We start from the raw sequence: 24,034 nt of genomic DNA, 5'->3' as shown, positions 1-24,034 counted from the left end.
TTCCATCGGGAAGCGATATAATCAAAGGGAAATGGTCACTATCACAAAGGTCATCGTGTGGCGACCAGTGTAATGAAGGGAGGAGAGAGGGAGAAGAAAAGAGAACGAGCAATGGCAGAAAAGGTACCATGACCGGCACTGAAATGAGTAGGGGTCTGCAATAAATTGGTCTATGAGAAGACCTCGTCTAGATGGAAAGGCACTGCCCCCACAAGGGATGATGAGCATTAAAATCCCCAAGGAGGAGGAAGGGAGGAGGAAGTTGCTGAAGAAGGGCAGATAAGGCAGCAGGTGTAAGAGTCCTGTCAGAAGGGAGATAAAGATTGCAAACTGTGACTGCTGAGTCTAAGTGGACCCTAACAGAAACCGCTTCCAATGTAGTTTGAAGAGGAATCCACGTGCTAGCAATGTCTGTACGGACCAATGTACTAACGCCACCAGAAGCCCGCAGGGGTCCAACCCGATTTCGACAGAAAACACGGAACCCACGGAGGGTCGGTGAGTGAGCATCAGTAAAATGAGATTCCTGGAGAACCACACAAGCTGCAGAGTAGGACGAAAGAAGGTATTTCAATTCCGGAAGGTGATGATAGTATCCATTACAATTCCATTGGAGAACCACAGAACAATGGTTTAAAGGGGGGCTGAACACGCTAAATCCAGTCATACCGCCGGGTCCCACCCATCACCGATAAGGAGGGGGCGACATCCAGGAACGACAGGTCAGAATCCGGTTGTGAAGTCAGAGAAGGGACCTCCGGTGACACCAGAGGCTCTTTGTCCCGGGACTTATGTTTTTTCTTCTTTTCAGGCCGAGTTCGAGGAGGGCTGTGTGGCATAAAGGAGCCAGCTGCAGCAAGATCAGGAACAGAAAGAGACCGGGCGACCTGGGGGCCGACAGACCGCGGCTCTCGCGGTCGTCGCGCGGCAGCAGACCTTTGGCTTGGAAGGTGCCGGGAAGGGGCATCCCGGGAGAGGAGCCCTTGACCGGCAGACGCTGAAGGAGTGGGACACTTCTCCAGCTGGGGAGGGGGAGCAGCGCCCAGAGGAGAAGGTGTGGGAGCCGCAGGGGTGGAGGGGGGGAGGAGAGGGGTCTGGGATGGGGGTAAGGAAGGGTGAGGAAGGGGTGAAGATGTAACCAAGGCGTAACTAGATGTCATGGACACAGGGTGCAGACATGTATACTTCTTATGGGCCTCTGTGTAGGTTAAGTGATCGAGGGACTTATACTCCTGTATCTTCTTTTCCTTCTTATATACTGGGCAATCTGGTGAACGTGGAGAATGACTGCCATGAAAATTTACACAAACAGGAGGGGGAACACAGGGACTCCCCTCATGGAGTGGACGTCCACAGTCACCACAGAGATGTGCCTGTGAACAGCGGGAAGACATGTTTCCAAAATGCAAGCACTTAAAACACCTCATAGGAGGTGGGATGTACGGCTTCACATCACATCGATAGACCATAATCTTAACTTTCTCAGGGAGGGTATCCCCTTCAAAGGCCAGGATAAAGGCACCAGTATCAATATGATTGTCTTTAGGACCCTTCTCAACACGCCGAACAAAGTGAACACCCCGCCGTCCGAGATTGTCCCGAAGTTCCTCATCAGTTTGAAGGACGAGGTCCCTGTGAAAAATCACACCTTGTACCATATTTAGAGGCCGGGGGGGGGGGGGGGGGGTAATGGACACAGGAATTGTGCCAAGATAGGTACAGGCATGAAGGGCCGCAGATTGGGCAGCTGAAGCAGTTTTTATCAGCAACAAACCCGACCGCATCTTGCTCAGGGAGTCCACTTTGCCAAACTTTTCTTCAGTGTGTTCCACAAAGAGGTGAAAGTATCTCTCTCTGTCCTAGTGCAAACTAGATAATGGGGGAAAGGTTTTGCCCCTAGCCGATGGGCCTGACCCTCTTCCCAGGGGGTAGCCATAGAAGGGAAGGCCGAAGGGGCAAGAGAAGCAGCACTTGAGGAATCAGTTCCACGCAGAGAGACGGCTGCAGAAGAATGGCCAGAGTTCTGGACCCATACGCATTTCATTTGCATAGCGTCCGCCCTGATACCTCCCACTCCAATCAGGGGCTCTCCTCACGGGTGCCACCCAGCCACAGCAAGGGCTGTCTGGCACGGCGGCCATTGCCGGGAGTTCCGATGCTCCAGGATGACGAGCAACCATTCCAAGGCATGCATGAGGAGGTCACAGCTCAGGTATCAGAAGTGTGATCCCTGTGTGTTCAGGGGTTTCAACCAAAAGGGTACATAGCGACCCCACCACACGGGCTGGCTACCGTGCTGGCTATGCACCCTAGTATCAGACAACGACGTGAAAGAGAAGGTGGAATGTACTAGGAGGGTGCACGTCGGAGACACTAGGTAAGGTGCTCTTCCCCAAATGGCTCACACTACGGAGGAGAAATTTTGTAATGGAGGTCAAACCCCAGAGGGAGACCAAGGAATGCCAAAAGGAGGACATGATTATGTAACAAAGCCTAATTGTAAAACCAACAGAACCAGGAGGACAGCAGGAGCCAACATAAGCGAGGACACCAAGAGAGGGAGAGGAGAGGGCGAGGGGAAAGGAGCAAGGAGGGGAAAGGAAATGCAGCCCTGGAGAGAAAGAAGGCTGCAATGGCTCGGGGCCCCGTGCTCGCAACGCACGTATCCACATAAGAGTTGTGGGCCCCCTGGGGGGGGGGGGGCGTATTAAGGCATTTGAGATTTGTAGCATCCAGTTTTAGTACCTGAATAGTGTAAAATCGCGTAGTCTCCTTTAGCCGCCGAGCAGTGTCTCAGCAGTGCGCAAGTAGCAACATTACTGCATTTACTAGGATATCTTAAATTTTAATAACTGTTTAAATTTTGTGTCGAATTGTTTGTGCTCTCTGTAGATTAGTTCAGACGTTCTTTGCACAACAGTTTTTAGAATGGATAGGGACTGCAACTGCTGTGTTCGGATGTGGCCTGAGTTGGCATCCCTTCGCTCCCTGCTTCAGGCAGTGTTGGCTTCGGTCACACAGCTTGAGGCTGTTGCTAATGGGCATCACTGTGGGAGGTCTGGATGGGGGTTTGTTGTGGACGGCCAGCTCATCCCATGCATCCCCCGATCGGACTACGGCTGTGGCTGCGTGGGATACTGCCCACATTGAGGCTGACCCCTCAACCGTGATAGGGTGGGAGGTCGTCTCAAGGTGTGGCAGTGGGTGAAAGACATTCCAGAGGGTTGAACGGGAGGCCTCTCCAGTTTGTCTGACGACCTGGTTTCAGGCTCTGTCTCCAGCTGATACTGATCTTCGGCCAGACATGGCTGCTTGTCCTGTTACAGAGGTTGCCCCTCAGTCTGAAAGATCTGGGCAGTGACAGAGGGTGGGCTTACTGGTAGTTGGGAGCTCCAACGTCAGGCACGTAATGGGGCCCCTTAGGGATATGGCAGCAAGAGAGGGGAAGAAAACCAATGTGCACTCCGTGTGCATACCGGGGGGAGTCATTCCAGATGTGGAAAGGGTCCTTCAGGATGCCATGAAGGGTACAGGGTGCACCCATCTGCAGGTGGTCGCTCATGTCGGCACCAATGATGTGTGTTGCTATGGATCAGAGGAAATCCTCTCTGGCTTCCGGCGGCTATCTGATTTGGTGAAGACTGTCAGTCTCGCTAGTGGGATGAAAGCAGAGCTCACCATCTGCAGCATCGTTGACAGGACTGACTGCGGACCTTTGGTACAGAGCCGAATGAAGGGTCTGAATCAGAGGCTGAGACAGTTCTGCGATTGTGTGGGCTGCAGGATTCCTCGACTTGCGCCATAGGGTGGTGGGGTTTCGGGTTCCGCTGGATAGGTCAGCAGCAGGCGGTTACACGGGTAGCAGGGGTTGTGTGGCGTGGACTGGGCGGTGTTTTTAGGTTAGATGGTCTTGGGCAAGTACAGAAAGGGCAACAGGCTCAAAGGGTGCGGGGCAAAGTCAGGACATGCGGGGACCAAGCAGCAATCGGTATTATAATTGTAAACTGTCGAAGCTGCATTGATAAAGTACCGAAACTTGAAGTGCTGATAGAAAGCACCGAAGCTGAAGTCGTTACAGGTACGGAACGCTGGCTGAAGCCGGAGATAAATTCTGCCGATATTTTTACAAAGGCACAGACGGTGTTTAGAAAAGATAGATTGCATGCAACCGGTGGTGGTGTGTTTGTCGCTGTTAGTAGTAGTTTATCCTGTAGTGAAGTAGAAGAGGATAGTTCCTGTGAATTATTATGGGTGGAGGTTACACTCAACAACCGAGCTACGTTAATAATTGGCTCCTTTTACCGACCTCCCGACTCAGCAGCATTAGTGGCAGAACAACTGAGAGAAAATTTGGAATACATTTCACATAAATTTTCTCAGCATGTTATAGTCTTAGGTGGAGATTTCAATTTACTAGATACAGACTGGGACACTCAGATGTTTAGGACGGGTGGTAGGGACAGAGCATCGAGTGACATTATACTGAGTGCACTACCCGAAAATTACCTCGAGCAATCAAACAGAGAACTGACTCGTGGAGATAACATCTTGGACCTACTGATAACAGACCAGAAATTTTCGACTCTGTAAGTGCAGAACAGGGAATCTGTGATCATAAGGCCGTTGCAGCATCCCTGAATATGGAAGTAAATAGGAATATAAAAAAAGGGAGGAAGGTTTATCTGTTTAGCAAGAGTAATAGAAGGCAGATTTCAGACTACCTAACAGATCAAAACGAAAATTTCTGTTCCGACACTGGCAATGTTGAGTGCGTTTTTGGAAAAGTTCAAGGCAATCGTAAAATGCGTTTTAGACAGGTACGTGCCGAGTAAAACTGTGAGGGACGGAAAAAGCCCACTGTGGTTCAACAACAAAGTTAGGAAACTACTGCGAAAGCAAAGAAAGCTTCACTGCAAGTTTAAACGCAGCCAAAACCTCTCAGACAAACAGAAGCTAAACGATGTCAAAGTTAGCGTTAGGAGGGCTATGCGTGAAGCGTTCAGTGAATTCGAAAGTAAAAATCTATGTACCGACTTGACAGAAAATCCTAGGAAATTCTGGTCTTACTTTAAATCAGTAAGTGGCTCGAAACAGGATATCCAGACACTCTGGGATGATGATGGCATTGAAACAGAGGATGACACGCGTAAAGCTGAAATACTAAACACCTTTTTCCAAAGCTGTTTCACAGAGGAAGAGCGCACTGCAGTTCCTTCTCTAGATACTCGCACAAACGAAAAAAATGGCTGACATCGAAATAAGTGCCCAAGAATAGAAAAACAACTGGAATCACTCAACAGAGGAAAGTTCACTGGACCTGACGGGACATCAATTCGATTCTACACAGAGTACGCGAAAGAACTTTCTCCCCTCCTAACAGCCGTGTACCTCAAGTCTCTAGAGGAATGGAAGGTTCCAAATGATTGGAAAAGAGCACAGATAGTTCCAGTTTTCAAGAAGGGTCGTCGAGCAGATGCGCAAAACTATAGAGCTATATCTCTGACGTCTATCTGTTGTAGAATTTTAGAACATGTTTTTTGCTCACGTATCATGTCGTTTCTGGAATCCCAGAATCTAATCTGTAGGAATGAACATGGATTCCGGAAACAGCGATCGTATGAGACCCAACTCGCTTTATTTGTTCATGAAACCCAGAAAATATTAGATACAGGCTCCCAGGTAGATGCTATTTTCCTTGACTTCCGGAAGGCGTTCGATACATTTCCGCACTGTTGCCTGATAAAGTAAGAGCCTACGGAATATCAGATCAGCTGTGTGACTGGATTGAAGAGTTTTTAGCAAACAGAACACAGCATGTTGTTCTCAATGGAGAGATGTCTACAGACGTTAAAGTAACCTCTGGCGTGCCACAGGGGAGTGTCATGGGACCATTGTTTTTCACAATATATACAAATGACCTAGTAGATAGTGTCGGAAGTTCCATGCGGCTTTTCGCGGATGATGCTGTAGTATACAGAGAAATTGCAGCATTAGAAAATTGCCGCGAAATGCAGGAAAATCTGCAGCGGATAGGCACTTGGTGCTGGGAGTGGCAACCGACCCTTAACATAGACAAATGTAATGTATTGCGAATACATAGAAAGAAGGATCCATTATTGTATGATTATATGATAGCGGAACAAACACTGGTAGCAGTTACTTCTGTAAAATATCGGGGAGTATGCGTGCAGAACGATCTGAAGTGGAATGATCATATAAAATTAATTTTTGGTAAGGCGGGTACCAGGTTGAGATTCATTGGGAGAGTCCTTAGAAAATGTAGTCCATCAAAAAAGGAGGCTTACAAAACAATCGTTCGACCTATACTTGAGTATTGCTCATCAGTGTGGGATCCGTACCAGGTCGGGTTGACAGAGGAGATAGAGAAGATCCAAAGAAGAGCGGCGCGTTTCGTCACAGGGCTATTTGGTAAGCGTGATAGCGTTACGGAGATGTTTAGCAAACTCCAGTGGCAGACTCTGCAAGAGAGGCGGTCTGCATCTTGGTGTAGCTTGCTGTCCAGATTTCGAGAGAGTGCGTTTCTGGATGAGGTATCGAATATATTGCTTCCCCCTACTTATACCTCCTGAGGAGATCACGAATGTAAAATTAGAGAGATTTAAGTGTGCACGGAGGCTTTCCGGTAGTCGTTCTTCCCGCGAACCATACACTACTGGAATCGGAAAGGGAGGTAATGACAGTGGCACGTAAAGTGCCCTCCGCCACACACCGTTGGGTGGCTTGCGGAGTATATATGTAGATGTAGAGTGCACGATAAAGAGCAACCAGCTCCGCAGTGAGAACACTGCTCCCACAAGGCAAGGAATGCTGCTCAACATAGTCACCGTGGATGAAAGCAAATCCAGTGCGTCCGTCGACCACAGAACCATCGGTGTAGACTACATCTGCATCGCAAAACGAGGCAAGAAGATCCAGGAATTGTTGACGAAGAGTGGCAGGTGGAACAGAGGACTTGGAGTCTCAGGACAAATCCAAGCAAAGCCACAAGCGAGGGAGGGACCAAGGAGGGGTACAAGAAGAGGGCCGGAAGGATGCGGGAAGGGGAAAGGACTAGTAATGAGAGAAGAGAACGAATGCAGACCGCGATCGGGAGACCCAACATAGGCCGCCGCCGTGGGAAGGAGAGTGCAGAAGATGGAAAAAGGAGCCTGCAGCTTGGGTGGTCAGGCGAGGCATGGACACGGGCGATGTATGACAAGCAACTGTTGTTGGCGGAATCGTAGGTGAGGGATTTCATCTTCAACAAGAAGGCTAGTCACCGGACTAGTGCAAAAGGCACCTGTCGCCAGTCTGACGCCGCAATGGAGAATCGGGTAGAGGATCTGCAACGTTGAAGGTGCTGCCGAGTCTTACACTATGCTCCCGTAGTCGAGACAGGACTGGACGAAGGCCTTATAGAGCTGTAGGAGAGTTGTTCGTGCAGCCCCCCAAACGGTGTGGCTGAGGGAGCGAAGGATGTTGAGGGGCCGCCAGCGCTGTTGTTTAAACTCGCGAAGATGAGGTGTCCAAGTGAGCTGAGCATCAAACAGCATGCCAAGGAAGCGATGCATCTCCACAATATGAAGGAGTTCATTGGCAAGGTAGAGCTCCGGCTGGAGGTGGACCATGCGACGACGACAGAAATGCATCACTCGGGTCTTGGAGGCTGAGAATTGAAAACCATGGTTGGATGCCCAAAAATGTGCCTTATGGATAGCTCCCTGCAGCTGCTGTTCAGTGACACTGATGCTTGGGGAATTGTAATAAAGACAAGTCATCGGCATATAGAGAAAAACAGACCGATGAGCCCATCGCAGCCGCAAGACCATTAATCGCCACCAAAAAGAGGGGAACACTGAGACCCGAGCCCTGCAGGACACTCTTCTCCTGAATATGAGTAGAGCTAAAATATGTGCCAACTCTAACCCGAAAGGAGCGATTGGAGAGAAAATTCCGTAGAAAAATGGGAAGTGGACCCCATCAGCCCCATTCGTGCAGTGTAGCAAGGATATGATGGTGCCTGGTGGTATCATTTGCCTTCCGAAGATCAAAGAAAACAGTAACTAGATGTTCTCGCCGAGTAAAAGCTGTACAAATAGCCGACTCTAGCGAGACTAAATTGTCGATCGCTGAGCGGCCCTGATGGAAGCCGCCCTGTTGCTGGGCTAGGAGGCCCCGAGCTTCGAGGATCCACATGAGCCGCCGACTCACCATCCATTCCAGGAGTTTCCACATAACGTCGTTAAGGCTGATAGGGCGATAGCTATCAACCACCAGCGGATCTGCACCAGGTTTCAGCACCGGGATGGTAACGCTATCCTGCCAACGAGTTGGGAAAACGCCCTCCGTCCAGATGCAGTTAAACAGGGCAAGTAATTCACCCTGACAGTGCGAAGAAACTGGTTGTGAATTCGGTCTGGACCTGGAGAGGTATTGGGGCAAGCTGTGAGGGCACTTTGGAACTCCCATTCACTAAACAGGGCGTTGTTTCATTCCCAATGGTGCGTGCGAAACGACAACTGCGTACGCTCAGCCTGCTCTTTAATTGCGCGGAATTCTGTGCTGTAGCCTGATGTCACGGAAATACAAGCGAAGTACTCTGCCAGATGTTCAGCGATGGCGATTGGGTCAGTAAAAACTGTACTCCGAAGAGAAAGGCAAGGGACAGACACATGAGGGCGAAAGGCAAAAATGCGCCGAACCCGCGACCACACCAGAGATGGGGAGGTGCGAGAACCTATGGTGGCAACATATCGTTCCCAGCAGTCCTGTTTGCTCTGCCAGATTAACCGCCGAGCCCAGGCCCGCAGCCGTTTAAAGGCAACCAGATTCTCTAGGGAAGGACGACGCCAGTGTCACTGCAGGGCTCGCCAGCGGTCCCGGATAGCTTCTGCAATCTCTGGTGTCCACCAAGGGACTGACTGACTCCTTAGGGTACATGAAGAGCAGGGCACAGTTGCCTTGGCAGCAGAAACAATGGCCATAGTGACCTCGTCCACTACCAAATCAATGTCACCAGGAAGCGGAGAAACGGCCATAGTAGCTGAGGTGTAGGCTGCCCAATCAGCTCCACAAAGATACCATCATGGCAGCTGCTCAGGGGGTTGGGATTGAAGAAGAGAAACCAGGATAGGAAAGTGGTTGCTACCACAGAGGTCGTCGTGGACCCTCCAACTGAGGTATGGAAGAAGACCTGGGCTACTAAGAGAGAGGTCAATGGCCGAGTATGTGCCATGAGTCAAGCTAAAATATGTGGGAGCACCAGTGTTGAGGAGGCCAATGTCCTGCTGTGCCAAGAGAGCCTCAACATTCCTACCCTGGCCCAAGATCGGGGCCCCACCCCATAAAGGGTGGTGGGCATTAAAGTACCCAAAAAGAGGAATGGTGGGAGGAGCTGGGCAAACAAGGCAGCTAGGTCGGCAAGAGGGACAACCTTATCTGGGGGTAGGTAGAGGGAACAGATGGTAAGCTCCATTCCTGCCCAGGTTCTAACAGCCACAGCCTTGAGAGCCATGTGAAGTAACACTGGGGCACTAGGAACAGTGGCAAGAACATAAACACAGACACCGCCAAATACCCTGTCGTATTCTACGCGGTTCTTATAATAACCTCGGTAGCCACAGAGGGAGGAGGTCCACCGAACAGGAAACCAGGTTTCCTGTAGGGCCAGACAAGTGGCAGGGAAGCAGCACAAAAGCTGTTTCAACTCAGCAAGGTGGTGGAAAAACCATAGCAATTCCATTGAAGGATAATGGTATCTGACTTTGAAGACATAGGTTACGCCTTAGAAGCACTCGTCACCACCAATTGCGAAGTATCCTGATCAACTTCCATAGGAGCTGTGGGTCGAGCAACGTCTAGCTCCTGAGGGGATGCTAGATGTTCCACATCATCTTCAGGTGCAGTGGTATACTCCCCGAAGGAGGAGGGGTTGTTATTCCTGATGTTGATAACAGGGGAGCAACAGAAGAGGGTGTTCCCCAACTATCTGGGGGGCAGTAATAGATGGCCAGGCTGGAGGGCCTACAAAAAGCGGCTGAGCTTGGGAGCTCGTCACCAGGGATGGCGACATCGAAGCTGCTGCAGCAAACATCGATGAAATGTGCACAGGGTGAAGTCCGTCGTACTTGCGTTTAGCCTCTGTGTAAGTGAGCCTGTCCAAGGTCTTCTACTCCATAATCTTCCGTTCTTTTTGATAAACCGCACAGTCTGACGAGCAAGGTGAATGTTTCTGTCTGCAGTTGACACAAAGAGGGGGTGGCGAACATGGGACGTTGGGGTGGGAGGCACGTCCACAATCCTGACAGGTAGGGTTGGCGTCACATCTCTATGACATATGCCCAAACCTCCAGCACTTAAAGCAGCGCATGGGAGGAGGGACGTAAGGCTTAACATCACATCGATATATCATCACCTTGACCTTCTCGGCAAAGTGTCTCCCTTGAAAGGCAAGACGAAGGCGCCGGTGGTGACCCTACTATGTTTAGGTCCCCTGAAGACACGTCATACAAAGTGGACACCGCGGCGTTCCAGATTTGCACGAAACTCGTCGTCAGACTGCAACAACAGATCACGATGAAAAATAAGTCCCTAAACCATATTGAGGCTCTTATGAGGCGTAATGGAGACTGCAACATCACTGAGCTTGTCACAAGCAAGCAATGCCCGTGACTGTGCTGGGGATGCTGTCTGTATGAGGCCTGCAGCAGACTGCATTTTAGACAGGCCCTCAACTTCTCCGAACTTGTATTCTAAATTTTCCACAAAAAACTGAGGCTTTGTGATCAGAAATGAGCCCATCTGTTGGGCTGCAAACCAGAAATCGAGGAGAATACGTCTCACCAGGTAATTTAGACCGCCATTCCTCCCCTGGTGTGGGCAGGGAAGGGAACAATTGGGGGTCATACTGTAAAGCATTGAACTTTCCTTTCTTAGAGACTCGTGCTTGCGCACTATTCATATTTCGTTTCATGGTGGTCCCATGAGCATCTAGGGGAAGAAATATCCACCCAGACAGAGCTTGCCTGGGTAAGCCTAATACAACCGGGGGTGGCAGGTTCCCCAGAGGTCGCCCGCTAGCAACTGTTCAACCTCAACAGCCATGCACCTCCTTGGCGCACAGCACACCTTGAGATTGAGGGTTTTTTTCTATAGAGGTTTATATCATCCTCGCTACCCAGGCAGTGAAGCCAAGATCCCCGGGCTCTGTACCGGACAACGTTCCACCGTCGCGCCTTACGGTGGTCATTTAAGCATGCTCAGAGCTTACGGTATTGATGACTGGTGGTGCTTCCCAGTCCCCAGCTCAGAGACCCCGGGGTCGCCAAGCCCGTACCCAGCAACTAAATGCTGAGCCCCCTGAGGGGAACTTTTGCTTGTGAGCAGACATAGTAGATGATGAGGAAACCATTGCAGAAGTATCCCCCGTGATTACCGGCGTCTCCAATGGCGCACTCCTTCCTTGTGGGGGCCCTCTCTGAGGGCACTCCTGCCTTAGGTGATTGTTCACACCTCAGGTCACAGCTCCCGAGAAATGGACGGAGGGACCAATCGTCATGTTCGGAAGGTACCAGCTCATGTAATCACCCCTTGTTGGGCCAAGCCATTACCAGGGGGTACGTACATGTTCTACCTGTCTACCTGGGGTGGGGAATTACACGTTACCCCATCACTGGCTACGCATGGGGGAGCGCGTGGGTTGGTCTTCGGACATGCACAGAGAGGAAAGAAAGAGAAAGGGAGTAACAAAGAAAAGGAAAGGAAGGAAGAGAGGTCTCAAATGCCACATTGGAGAAGAGGCAAGGAAGAGAGGAGAGAAGAGGCAAGGAAGAGAGGAGAGAAGAGGCAAGGAAGAGAGGAGAGAAGAGGCAAGGAAGAGAGGAGAGAAGAGGCAAGGAAGAGAGGAGAGAAGAGGCAAGGAAGAGAGGAGAGAAGAGGCAAGGAAGAGAGGAGAGAAGAGGCAAGGAAGAGAGGAGAGAAGAGGCAAGGAAGAGAGGAGAGAAGAGGCAAGGAAGAGAGGAGAGAAGAGGCAAGGAAGAGAGGAGAGAAGAGGCAAGGAAGAGAGGAGAGAAGAGGCAAGGAAGAGAGGAGAGAAGAGGCAAGGAAGAGAGGAGAGAAGAGGCAAGGAAGAGAGGAGAGAAGAGGCAAGGAAGAGAGGAGAGAAGAGGCAAGGAAGAGAGGAGAGAAGAGGCAAGGAAGAGAGGAGAGAAGAGGCAAGGAAGAGAGGAGAGAAGAGGCAAGGAAGAGAGGAGAGAAGAGGCAAGGAAGAGAGGAGAGAAGAGGCAAGGAAGAGAGGAGAGAAGAGGCAAGGAAGAGAGGAGAGAAGAGGCAAGGAAGAGAGGAGAGAAGAGGCAAGGAAGAGAGGAGAGAAGAGGCAAGGAAGAGAGGAGAGAAGAGGCAAGGAAGAGAGGAGAGAAGAGGCAAGGAAGAGAGGAGAGAAGAGGCAAGGAAGAGAGGAGAGAAGAGGCAAGGAAGAGAGGAGAGAAGAGGCAAGGAAGAGAGGAGAGAAGAGGCAAGGAAGAGAGGAGAGAAGAGGCAAGGAAGAGAGGAGAGAAGAGGCAAGGAAGAGAGGAGAGAAGAGGCAAGGAAGAGAGGAGAGAAGAGGCAAGGAAGAGAGGAGAGAAGAGGCAAGGAAGAGAGGAGAGAAGAGGCAAGGAAGAGAGGAGAGAAGAGGCAAGGAAGAGAGGAGAGAAGAGGCAAGGAAGAGAGGAGAGAAGAGGCAAGGAAGAGAGGAGAGAAGAGGCAAGGAAGAGAGGAGAGAAGAGGCAAGGAAGAGAGGAGAGAAGAGGCAAGGAAGAGAGGAGAGAAGAGGCAAGGAAGAGAGGAGAGAAGAGGCAAGGAAGAGAGGAGAGAAGAGGCAAGGAAGAGAGGAGAGAAGAGGCAAGGAAGAGAGGACGACAAAAATGGAGGACAGACTTTCCAGCATAGAAAGCAAAGAAGAGAAACTGTCTAACAGTTACGAGCATCTGTCTTCGGACATAGGGAGAGAAGGGGAAGGGAAGAGGTGGTGGAGGTGAGGGGGTGAGAAGAGGATGGGGGATGGGGAAGGATGTGGAAAAGGAAGATATGCAGCCCAGAAAGGAAAGAGCCACACTAGCTCGGGGTCCCGTGCTCGCCACACACGTATCCCCAAAAGAGTTGTGGGCCTACTGGGGAGAAATGAGTTAACATGTTAAATATTTAACATGAAGCATGTAAGTGAAGAAAGTTTAGAAAAGATCTGAAACTATGTTTAAAGTTTATTGAAAGGCACTAAGTGATCATGAAATGCTGGATGAATATAGTCTGGGTAATTTGTGCTCCATTCCAAGTGCTCTGATTCTCAAATACTGGATGAATACAGTCAGTAATTCACACCCAAAGAAACATTTTTTTCCTGTAATATTTGCTGTGTTAAAAACCTGCAAGATAAGATTATGCTGCTTAACGAGTAAATTATTACAAAATTTTACATTTTTAAATTCAACCAGCAATGATGTGATATACTGAATTCAATTTTTTGTTGCATCTGTAATCCATTACATAAGCAAGTGCAGCTAGAACCATATATAATGAACCTGATTAGTAATATAGATAGAGGAAGGGCACTTACCACAATCAAAGCTGGTAGGACAATGGCTATTAACAGGTACAGGTGAACAGCCAAGCTCTTTATAATAACGGATTATCCTGTTATCAGGGCATCCATTCACTGCTAGAATGTAAAGCAATGCTGCAACAAATAAATGAAATTCATTACAGTGACTTGTTACTAGATACAAATATAACATACACATTTTAACATAGGCATATTTCAAATTAATGTTGAAAGCAATGCAAGATGGCCTACCTCAAAAGCTATATAAGATGGACAATTCTATTAAGGTTCTAGAAGGATCCCGAGAAGGAAAAAAAAGATCATAATCACTGCAGATGTTTTTAATTATAGGGAATTAAAAGGAGTTAAGTCTATTTATTGGTCAGCATGTAAAAGTTGTTTATGAGTCAACACATTTTCTCCCACGCCCAATTAAATTTAATTTTGCTGCTAGTGCTCATATGTGATGAGTTTATAGATTGTACTAACATGTCACTTGTCTCCTCTGAACACTGGTTTTACAGTTTATCTCAAATGAGATTTTGTGGAGCATTTCTGTGGCACTCTTGTTCACACTGTAGATCTGTCACAAATTATGCAGTTATTGTTAGAATCTTCTCCTTCTCCCACTTCAGACAAGTTCCTTTGATAAAGATCCATAGATATCAATGTCAAAAAGGATTTGGATGTTAAGTCTGTAATCAGTTCCCTTTATACACTGTTGGCAATTAAAACTGCAACATTCATATTTTTCAGGAACTCTACACATGGCTACATCCATTGGTATGCAGTCTTGCGGACTGACTCCTCTGGAAAGACAAATGGGAGCAACTCTTGTGTCCAGTGTTATCACTGGGCACTTTTCTCTGTTGTTGCCTTTAGGAAAGCGTAACAATTGTTGTCAAGCTGACAGACCATGGCACTTCAGAAGTCACTGCACTGTCTGTGTATAGTTGTATTGCTGCAAACCCATTTCCTGACTGACAGTATGTGAAATGATTAGAGTTCTGCATGGTCAGATGAATGATATGTCTGTCCTCTGGGGTGCTAGCTCTGAGGAGTCACCGAGATCCTCCATGTTACGGAATATGGTCCCACTGAATCCATCAATTTCTTATTCACATGACAGTCTATCACTCCTGACCCATGCAAACATCAATACTGTACAAAGATAAACTGCAGTCTTGATAAGCCATGATCCCTCCACTACGGAATTCAATATGTGCTGCTACACACTTCTCCTTCCTGCATAATGCATAACACAACCTTATTACGATCAATCAACATTCACATTTGAATGAAAAACCTGCTTCATAATATTTCCTTATAAACAGAATGTAGATAGATTACTCCTGTCTACTTAGTGTGGTTGTGCTAACATTATAATCACTTGCATTTTCAAGAAGGTGATTCTCTTTCAATCCATGACTTGTAGACTGGTGACTGGGTGTGTTGTTTCTGCATCTATATGTCTATTCTGTAAACTGTTTTTGTCTGTCAGTCCTAAACAGGTAAATATTCTAACTAGTGATTTATTGCAAAACAAGGTTTGGGTCCGATAATGCAGCCCCCACCTTCCTCTCCAGCTTCCCCCATTGAAATTTGTTTATGGTAACAGACTAAAGTGCTGCTCAGTTCAATGTTTAGGACTACTTGGACAGCAATCATATGGTTGTTAGTCACCAAGATCACCATGTGTGAATGTGAAATCTTAGTTTAGTGAGAAATACAACAGAAGCTTTATGTTTATGTTTATAGTTGCCAATTTAAAAGAGGCATACACCATTATAAAAGAACCCAGCTTTGCAGTTGGTTCAGTCATTTCTAATAATGGACAGAATCTATCACTGTCAACATGATTGATATTTTATACCTATTTCTTCATAAATAACTAAAATTGCAAGGAAATATAGTGCTACCTAATAGAAGACTATAATATTACTTACATATATACCAAACATCAACTTTGTAAATATCTGATTTTTTCCCCTATTAGCTGCTGAATATCTTACAACAATGTTCTAGCAGGACTGCATTTCAGTAGTTATCACTATCCCAGAGTGTGAAATCTTTCAGGTATCAAGAATTCTGATCATCAGTCATGCTGCACTTAGTTTTTGTTTCATTCACTTTTGAATGCACACCCCTACAATGGAAGAATGACAAATTTGCAAACCTAGACCAATACTTTTTTTGTTTGCAAAGAAAACAAAATCTTTCTCACTAAAGTCTCCACTAAGATCTATGCATTTGGTAAAGCAATAGTGTTCTCTTTGGTCAGAAAAGAAATACATTTTTAGATTTGTACAATACTCATTTACAACATGGATAAGCTATTCATTTGGAAAATCCTCCCCCTGCCCCCCCCCCCAAAAAAAAGAACTAAGACATTATTTGGTTAACAAAAACAGATAGAAATTTCACATGAGGTAAATCAGGGGAACAGGATCAGTGGAAAACTAAAGGCAAGCCCATGGTCTTTTTAAATTTCAATTGATACTACTATTCTGGATTTGCCCTTCCATGTTTGTCCTACCCCATCCTGTAGGGATTTCAACAGAGGGATATGACTGTCAGTTGGCTCTTCAAAACCCTCAATGTGATAGCCAGCCTGTCTGGTGGCAGCAAGGAAGTGACAAGATTGATTGATGGGGTTTATGGGACCAAAAGGCAAGGTCATCAGTCTTGCAATTCAAAGGTAGTTGCATAAGATAGAGGGTCCACTGAAAGCAGGAGGATCAAGTGAGAGGAGTCAAACTATAAAACAAAGAAGGTAAAACTCACACAGCAGAAGGCATAAAAGGGGAAGCCAAATCTAAAAACTGGAAAACAGCTTGACAATAGAGTGATCTTTGCATGGAGTAGTCCCAGATCTAGAAAACACAAGGAGAGGCCCCATCCACAACCATCCTGTCCCTGTTCCAGGAGCAAAGAAAAACATTATAATTGAAAATAAACACCACTCTCATGTAGGAAACTGAGGACCAGTTCAGCCCTCCGTGAATCATCTGCTAATATTGAAGACAAGGAATCTGGAAGGCTATACTTAGTATGAAGGGCCAAAAGAAGGGGACATTACACCAATATATGGGATATTTTCAGTTGGGTTCCACAGCCACATTGCGGTGGTGGCTCATTACATAAGAGAAAACAGTGAGTGAGTCTAGTATGACCAACATGCAGATGCCATAAGACAGTGGACTCTTTACGAGAGGAATGGAAGGAAGAGCGCCAAGTTGCAGCAGTCTCCTTGATGACATTTGGTTTGTGGGGCATGAATTGCATGGTTATCAGCACCCGTACAAATTCCCAATCTTTACACAGCCTGATCTCACCACTTTCACGAATGATGATGAAATGAAGAGGACAACACAAACACCCAGTCCCTGGGTGGAGGAAATCCCCAGTTTGGCTGGGAACTGAACCCAGGACCCCATGATCCACAGGCAGCAATGCTGGCTACTAGACCACGAGCTGTGGACAGTCTCCTTGGTTGTGCACGTTTTATTAGTGAGAGCAGTATTGCACCAGATATTCCACTGTTGGGCAAAGAGAGATCTGATGTGTATCCACAATCTGCACCTAGGATCATGAAAGGGGATGGGGCTAAGTATCTACCTCTCTTGCCGAACTGCCAGCAACTTTATTCCCTGGGATGCCCACATGACTTGGGAAGGCAATGGAGCAGGTGGCATGGCCAACGACAGAGAGGAGGTTATGGATAGCGAATACTAAAGGGTGATTAGAGGAGCATCAGCCCATAGCCTGCAAGCTAGTCATTGAGTCGATACATATTAAAACACTGTGGAGGGCCCTGTTAATGGCTAGCAGCTCTGCTGTGAACACACTACATGATCCTGGTAGTAAATGATGTTCCACGCCAGTAGAAGACTAAAGCATATCGCACTTTATCCCTCGTTTTAGAACCATCAGTGCAGATGATCATAGTACCTGGAACTCTACAAGGTCGGAACATACAGATTGCTGGAATGTCATAGGGGTGACAGAGACCTTAAGACTCGAATAGGTGTGGGAGGGAATACACAGGGCAAATTCCAGTGAGTGGAGATAGAGATCCCTCTACCAGGAAGTGAGACACATTCCAACCAGCAATCCCAACAGGGGGCAGGTATCAGGAGGGAGACTTCCCCAGTAGCAAAGAGGATGGATTACATGGGATGGTCAGGGAATTGTCAAATGGTGACTGTACGAAACCAGGAGGTGGCTTCATTGATTTGTAGAGAGGAAATCCCCACTTGACAGGACTTGTGCAAAAGGCACTGATAGCCAGACGCATCCCATAATGATGAGTGGAAGGAGCCGCAGAGCCATAAACCTGACTACCATAATCTAGTCTTGACAAAACCAAAGCGAGATGAAGATGGAGAATAGTGGCATGGTCTGCACCCCATGATAAGTGGGCCAGGAGGCGGAGAGCATTACGCTTCTACATGTTGGTAGTCTTCAGGTGGTGAATATGGGGCAGCCACGTCAGCTATTTTATCAAATATAAGGCCCAAGAAACCGGACTGTGCTACACCATCTAGGTCCTTGTTGCCTAAATAAAGTTCTAGATCAGGGTGTACTGTGGGTCGACATCAAAAATGCGTAACCCACATTCGGAGGGAGGAAACTGGAGGCCATGGAAAGGAGCCCACATAGAGGCCTCGTGAATGATGGCTTGGAGCTGGCATTCAATGGATGCTACCAAGTGGGAGCTGCACCAGATGCAAAAATTGTCGACATAAAACACTGGGGTAACCAGAGGACCAACAGAGATACAAGGCTATTGATAGCAACAAGAAAGAGTGTGACAATACAGAACCCTGTGGGATACCATTCTCCTGGACCGGAAGGATGCTGAGTAAAGTGCCAATGCAAACCTGGTAGGGCAAGTGGGATAAAAACTCGTGGATTAAAATCTGAAGGGGGCTACGAAAGCCCCAGTCATGGAGAGTAACAAAAATGTGATGGCGCCAAGCCAAGTTGTATGCCTTACGTAGGTCAAAGACGACCAAGACAAGGTGTCGGCAGAGCCTGTCGGATTGCTGTTTCCAATCTGAGTAAGTGGTCAGTTGTAGAACGTCCTTTCCTTCCCAAACGCCACACTGATATGGGGACAAAAGACCCTGAGATTCAAGCACCCAGCACAATCAGAAGCTAACCATCCTCTCAACCAGTTTATGAAGTACATTCGTCAGGCTAATCGGGTCATACTATCAAGGGATGTTGGGTTCTTCCCAGGCTTGAGGACAGGGATAAGTATGCTGTCTTGCAATTGTAAGGGGAAGTCACTTGTAATCCAAATGCAGTTGACGACCCTTAGGAGAGGTTGCTTCTAGGTAACATCTAACTGTTGTGGATGAAATCTGGGCCTGGGGCTGTGTCATGTGAAAAGGTTAAGAGCATGCAAGAATTCCCATTCAGTGAAGGGTTCATTACAGGATTTAGCTGGTGGGGGTTGAAACAGAGGGGAGTTTGTTCAGATCAGCATTTCTGCCAAGAAAGCTAGCAGGATAGGAAGAGGACGCTGATGCTGTGTTGCGAGATGTTCTACAAGAACCAATTTATCAGCACACAGAACACCTGTAGGATCAGACCCTAGACAGTCGATTGTCACTGACGGCCTAGAACGCTACAGAGCTTTGACTAAACCTTCGACTAGGAGGCATATGCACCTAGGGAGGAAAAACAGCGCTCCCAGCATTCCTTTTTGCTCCTCAAAATAATTGTTGCAGCGCCCGTCGGCGGTCCTGGATAGCGACTGCTATGTCCTCGGTCCACCACGATACAGGTCGACAACGAGGGGGCCTGTGGATACAAAGCCAGCAGTGCCAGGCATCAAGAGTGGCAGAGACGTTCTGCACGACCGCATCGATGCAATCTGACACAGAGGTGTTAAAGTGCACAGAAGACGTATATAAAGGCCAACTAGCTCTGCAGACTGTCGGCGGATAGAAACGATAGCATCAACAGAAAGATCGTCACGGGGTGACGAACGTAGGGAAGCCACGAGAGCAGGGGAGGAGACCTTGAGATCAACAGCAGAAAAGGTGCCGTGAGCAGCACTGAAGTAGGTAGTGGAACCGTCATTGAGGAGGAACAAATCAGCCAGTAATAAGATTGTTAATTTATAGCCCGCTTCATGTAGGACGGGGCTTCTGCGCATAGAGGCGGATCGATAGGGTAGCGTGGAGGGGATGAGATCTGCGCATGCGTGGCGGCAGAGAGCGGGCAAACAAAAGTCCGTGTTGCCGAACTGAGTTGCTGTGGACAATCAGGTTTATTAGCCTTCGGTACGTCGTATTATACGTTCGTTCAAATCTGTTCGGGAATAATAAATTTTAAAACAATTTCGAAGAGTTGTCTACATGAGAGAAATCTTACTTTACAGCTTGATATTGTATCCACTGCTCCACAGCAATTGTCTGTGTAACGTCAGAGGGCGACAACATCTGACGCAGTTTTATGAAGAGGTCAAGGAGAATTTTTCTCAAAACGACGAATGTCTAAAGACAATATCATTGAAAATGGTTGTAGTAATTGCCATTTACTGCGATTTGGACTATAAGTAAAAATGTAATACAGAAGAAAATTTCAAACTCAAACCGAAATCGTTATATTTGACAACTGCTCCTACTCCACGTAATTTTTTAAATGTGTATAATGCGCGTATGTGTGTGTGTTTCACTGCAGTCCAATGTAAATCACTATGCGTAAAAAAAGAGTTCTTGTCAGCAAAGACTACTGCAAAAGACTGTCGTAAAAATGGTCAGTGTGTTATATTTTTCGGTGTCAACATACATGAGTGTAAACTAATTCGTTCGACGATGCAATGGGGAACGCATTTATGATCCATTGAACAAGCGAACAATTAACCATCTTCAGTGAATAACTCGACGGAATGCTGACTGATAACGTCGAAAACTACCACTACCTCGACAGGTGACCCAAGTTTCCATTTTTAAGCATTTTCCAATTCGTGCCTTGAAAATGACAGGGGTTTAGTGTCTAAATACTGGAGTTTTTGACGAATTTATCTGCTGCATTTCTTCATGCACAAGCATTTCAGTGTCTTATCGTTAATGTTTTGTTTTTTTCTCCACGTAGCGTGTAACCTGCGCGCAAATTAATTCCATCGGATTATATTGGTAGTGATATGTGGATAAACGCAAAACTGTGTGATCACTATCACTTGCAAGAAAGACAAATTAGTAGATTCTGTTGCGCGATTTAAATTAACGAGCGGCAGGAGTTACGCACGAGTCTGGCTTGTATTGTCCGGAATATATTTATTTTTCAGCCAGAGCACTGTCCCCCCTATCCTGGTGCTCGTACTTGTCTTTCCTCTAACAGCTGAACGATAACTGGCGTGGTAATTACGATGACCAACTTCGAAGAAAGGTGTGGCAAGAATTGTGCAGTCAACCACTTCTCGAAATTGACAGCGTTCATTTTCGGACGGTAGTTACTACAGTTTTTCTTACACCTAAATAGAGGCTTACTCTCACGAACGAAATCAGAAGATACAGCATGCAGAATTAATATGCGAGAACCTTTTGCCTATGGGACCTTTAAAACCGTTAATACCATCACTCATTTTCCAGCGGTATTCACGAAAGGATTGTGATTCACCCATGTTTCATCAAGGTAATACACTGTAGAACTACCTGCTCCTCTTGTATCGTGCATCTTTAGAAGGGATGTGATTCGTGCTGCTTCTATGTCACTTCTTTCAATTAAAAACCCTCTTCTTAACATATTTTAAACCAATGTCTTAAAATTCTTTGCATTGACGAAGCGCTAAGTTTGAAACCACGCTGCTCAGGCATAATTCATTTTTGTGATGTCGGGTATTCCCATCTTGTACACATTTCAAACACGGAGCACTTTAAAATATCTTTGTAAAAACCATATATTTGTGTTACAGGTTTCTTACGATTTCGACACGAAAAAAAGTTCTCCTGAGGTTTATGCAGCAGCTACACTTTTGATTACTATTCTCGTGCTTCTGTAGCTCGTCCTTAAGTCTTCAAAATGTCAAACATAGAAGTCTCGCTTTCAGATTCACATTTGAAAAAGTTATAAATACTTTTGAAGCATCTACATCTACAGCTACGTGATTGCTCTGCAATTCACAATTAAATCTGGTAGAGGGTTGATCTAACTACCTTCAAGCTGTTTCTCTACCGTTCCACTCTCTAATAGCGCACGGGAAACACGAACACTTCAAATCTTTACGTGCGAGCACCTATTTTTCTTATTTTATTATGATGACCATTCCTCCCCATGTAGACCGGCGTCAAAAAAGAATTTTCACACACTGAGGAGAAAGTTGGCGATTGAAATTTCATGAGAAAATCCTGCTGCCACAACGAAAAACGCCTTTGTTTTGTTGATTGCCACCCCAATTCGCGTTATCATATCCTTGGCACCCTCTCCCCTATTTCGCGATAATCCAAAACGAGTTGCCCTTCTTTGAATTTCTTCGATCTATCGTATCTTTTGTGGATCCCACACCAGACAGCAATACTCCAGAAGAGGGCGGAAAAGCGTGGAGTAAGTAGTCTCATTAGTAGACCTATTGCTTTTTCTAAGTGTTCTGCCTATAAATCGCAGTCTTAGTTTGCTTTCCACACGACATTTTCATATGATCTTTGCAATTTAAGTTACTCGTAATTGCAATCCTTAAGTAGATAGTTGAATTTAAAGCCTTTAGATTTGCATGTTTTATCCTGTAAATCGAAATGTAACCGACTCCTTTTAGTACCGTACTCATGTGGACGACTTCAAACTCCTCATTCTTTAGAGTCACAATTGCCGCTTTTCTCATCATACACATATCTTGTCTAAGTCGTTTTGTAATTTTTTTTAATCATCTGACGACTTTGTAAGATGGTAAATCACAGCATCATCTGGAAACAGTTTAAGAGGGCTACTCAGATTGTCTCCTACATCGTTTATTAGATCAAGAAGAGCAGAAGTCCTACAAAACTTCCTTGAAAACGCCAGACATCACTTCCGTTTTACTCTATGATTTCCATCGATTACTATATAATGTGACCTTCCTGACAGAAAATCACGAATTCAGTAGCACAACAAACACGATACTCTATAGGCACGCAATTTAATTGAAGTTGATTGTGAGGAAATTCACGTTTATTGCCGTCATCTGATGCATTCATTTGGGAATCCCACTAAAGAGTTTACAGACACATTCATAGCTATACGGCTACAAGAAAGTAACATCGCCATCTGATTGAATAATGTGGTCGCTCTGTGAATGAAATTGCATTATCGCGAAATACAGGAGCAGGACAGCATGTGGGAGAGAGATTCTCACTGTCTAGTTTGTAAATCGCGGCAAGCCGCTCGGAGAGAGAATGAATGTTATTGGCTGCTTGCAGTTAATGGTGGGGATACGCAGAATGACTGAAAATAGGGCCGCCTTCCAACATGACGCCAACTGTAAAAGGCCCCGAACCGTCGAAGTGGCACTCCCCCACAAGGGGTGGTGAGCACTGAAGTCCCTGAGTAGAAGGTGGAGGAGCGGGAGTAGTTGCATTACGGCAGGCAGGTCAACAAAGAAGTGGACTACAGGGAGGGAGGTAGACATTACAAATGGTGATTGCTGGGGGCGTTTGCTCTCTTACCAATATTGCTTCCAGGTTGGTATGAAGTGGGATCCAGTCACTAATGACATCAGTGTGAACCAAAGTGCAGACCCCTCCTGATGCTATACTGGAGCCGGAACAGTTCTGACAGAACACCAAATAACCAGAAAACTTTGGAGAGTGGTCATCATGGAATTGTGTTCCTTGGAGAGCAAGACAGAATGCAGAATAAGAGGAATTCTGTTGGTGAATTTTCGATAGGTGATGGTAATATCCGTTGCAGTTCCGCTAGATTATTGTGTGGCTGGAGTCCAGGATAGACATATAGTAGCCAAGAGGAGGTTATGTCGTGGCATCACTGGTCGTCACTGACGACAATGAAGCCACATCCATGAAAACTGGGTCTGATTCAGGATGAGGGGGAGGGGGGGCGAAGCCTCCCAGAAAGCCAAGGAAAACTCATCCTTTGACATGCACTTCTGCCGCTTCTTCCCCTTGGAGGGGGGAGAAGGTGTTATCAATAAGGGGATAGGTAGCAGCAATGTCTGGGCTGGACGGAGAGCAAGTGGCTTTAGGGCCCTCTGAACATGGGTCCCTTGTCTGGCCTGAGATTGTGGGCTTTCTATCTTAAGAATGCTGGGGAGCAGTGTTCCAAGATGGAGTCCCAGCCCTACCAAGAGCATGAGAAGGGTATCTTCTCGGGCCCAGGAAGGGGCAGAGGAAGGGGAGTAGTTCCTTGAGGGTATGGGACAGGAGCTGCTGAGTGATTGGTTGGTTTAAAAGAGGGGGAAAGGGACCAAACTACAAGGTTACCAGTCCCTTCTTCCTAATAAAACAATGCCAC

The 24,034-nt window shown here is 46.8% G+C and overlaps 1 protein-coding gene across 1 annotated transcript in view; it reads right to left on the bottom strand.

Annotated features, from left to right (window-relative positions):
* LOC126146446 (von Willebrand factor C and EGF domain-containing protein-like) overlaps nt 1-24,034 on the bottom strand; it is a 178,417-nt gene that overhangs the window by 107,308 nt on the left and 47,075 nt on the right. Inside the window, exon 2 of the mRNA XM_049915621.1 lies at nt 13,592-13,711. Within this exon, the coding sequence (XP_049771578.1) occupies nt 13,592-13,711 (120 nt within the window). The remainder of the gene's footprint in view (nt 1-13,591; nt 13,712-24,034) is intronic.

This window comes from Schistocerca cancellata, chromosome 2 (genome assembly GCF_023864275.1).
Source record: "Schistocerca cancellata isolate TAMUIC-IGC-003103 chromosome 2, iqSchCanc2.1, whole genome shotgun sequence".
Lineage (NCBI taxonomy): Eukaryota > Metazoa > Arthropoda > Insecta > Orthoptera > Acrididae > Schistocerca > Schistocerca cancellata.
The sequence above is the reverse complement of the archived record's forward strand: the minus strand, read 5'-3'. Positions and strand labels throughout refer to the sequence as shown.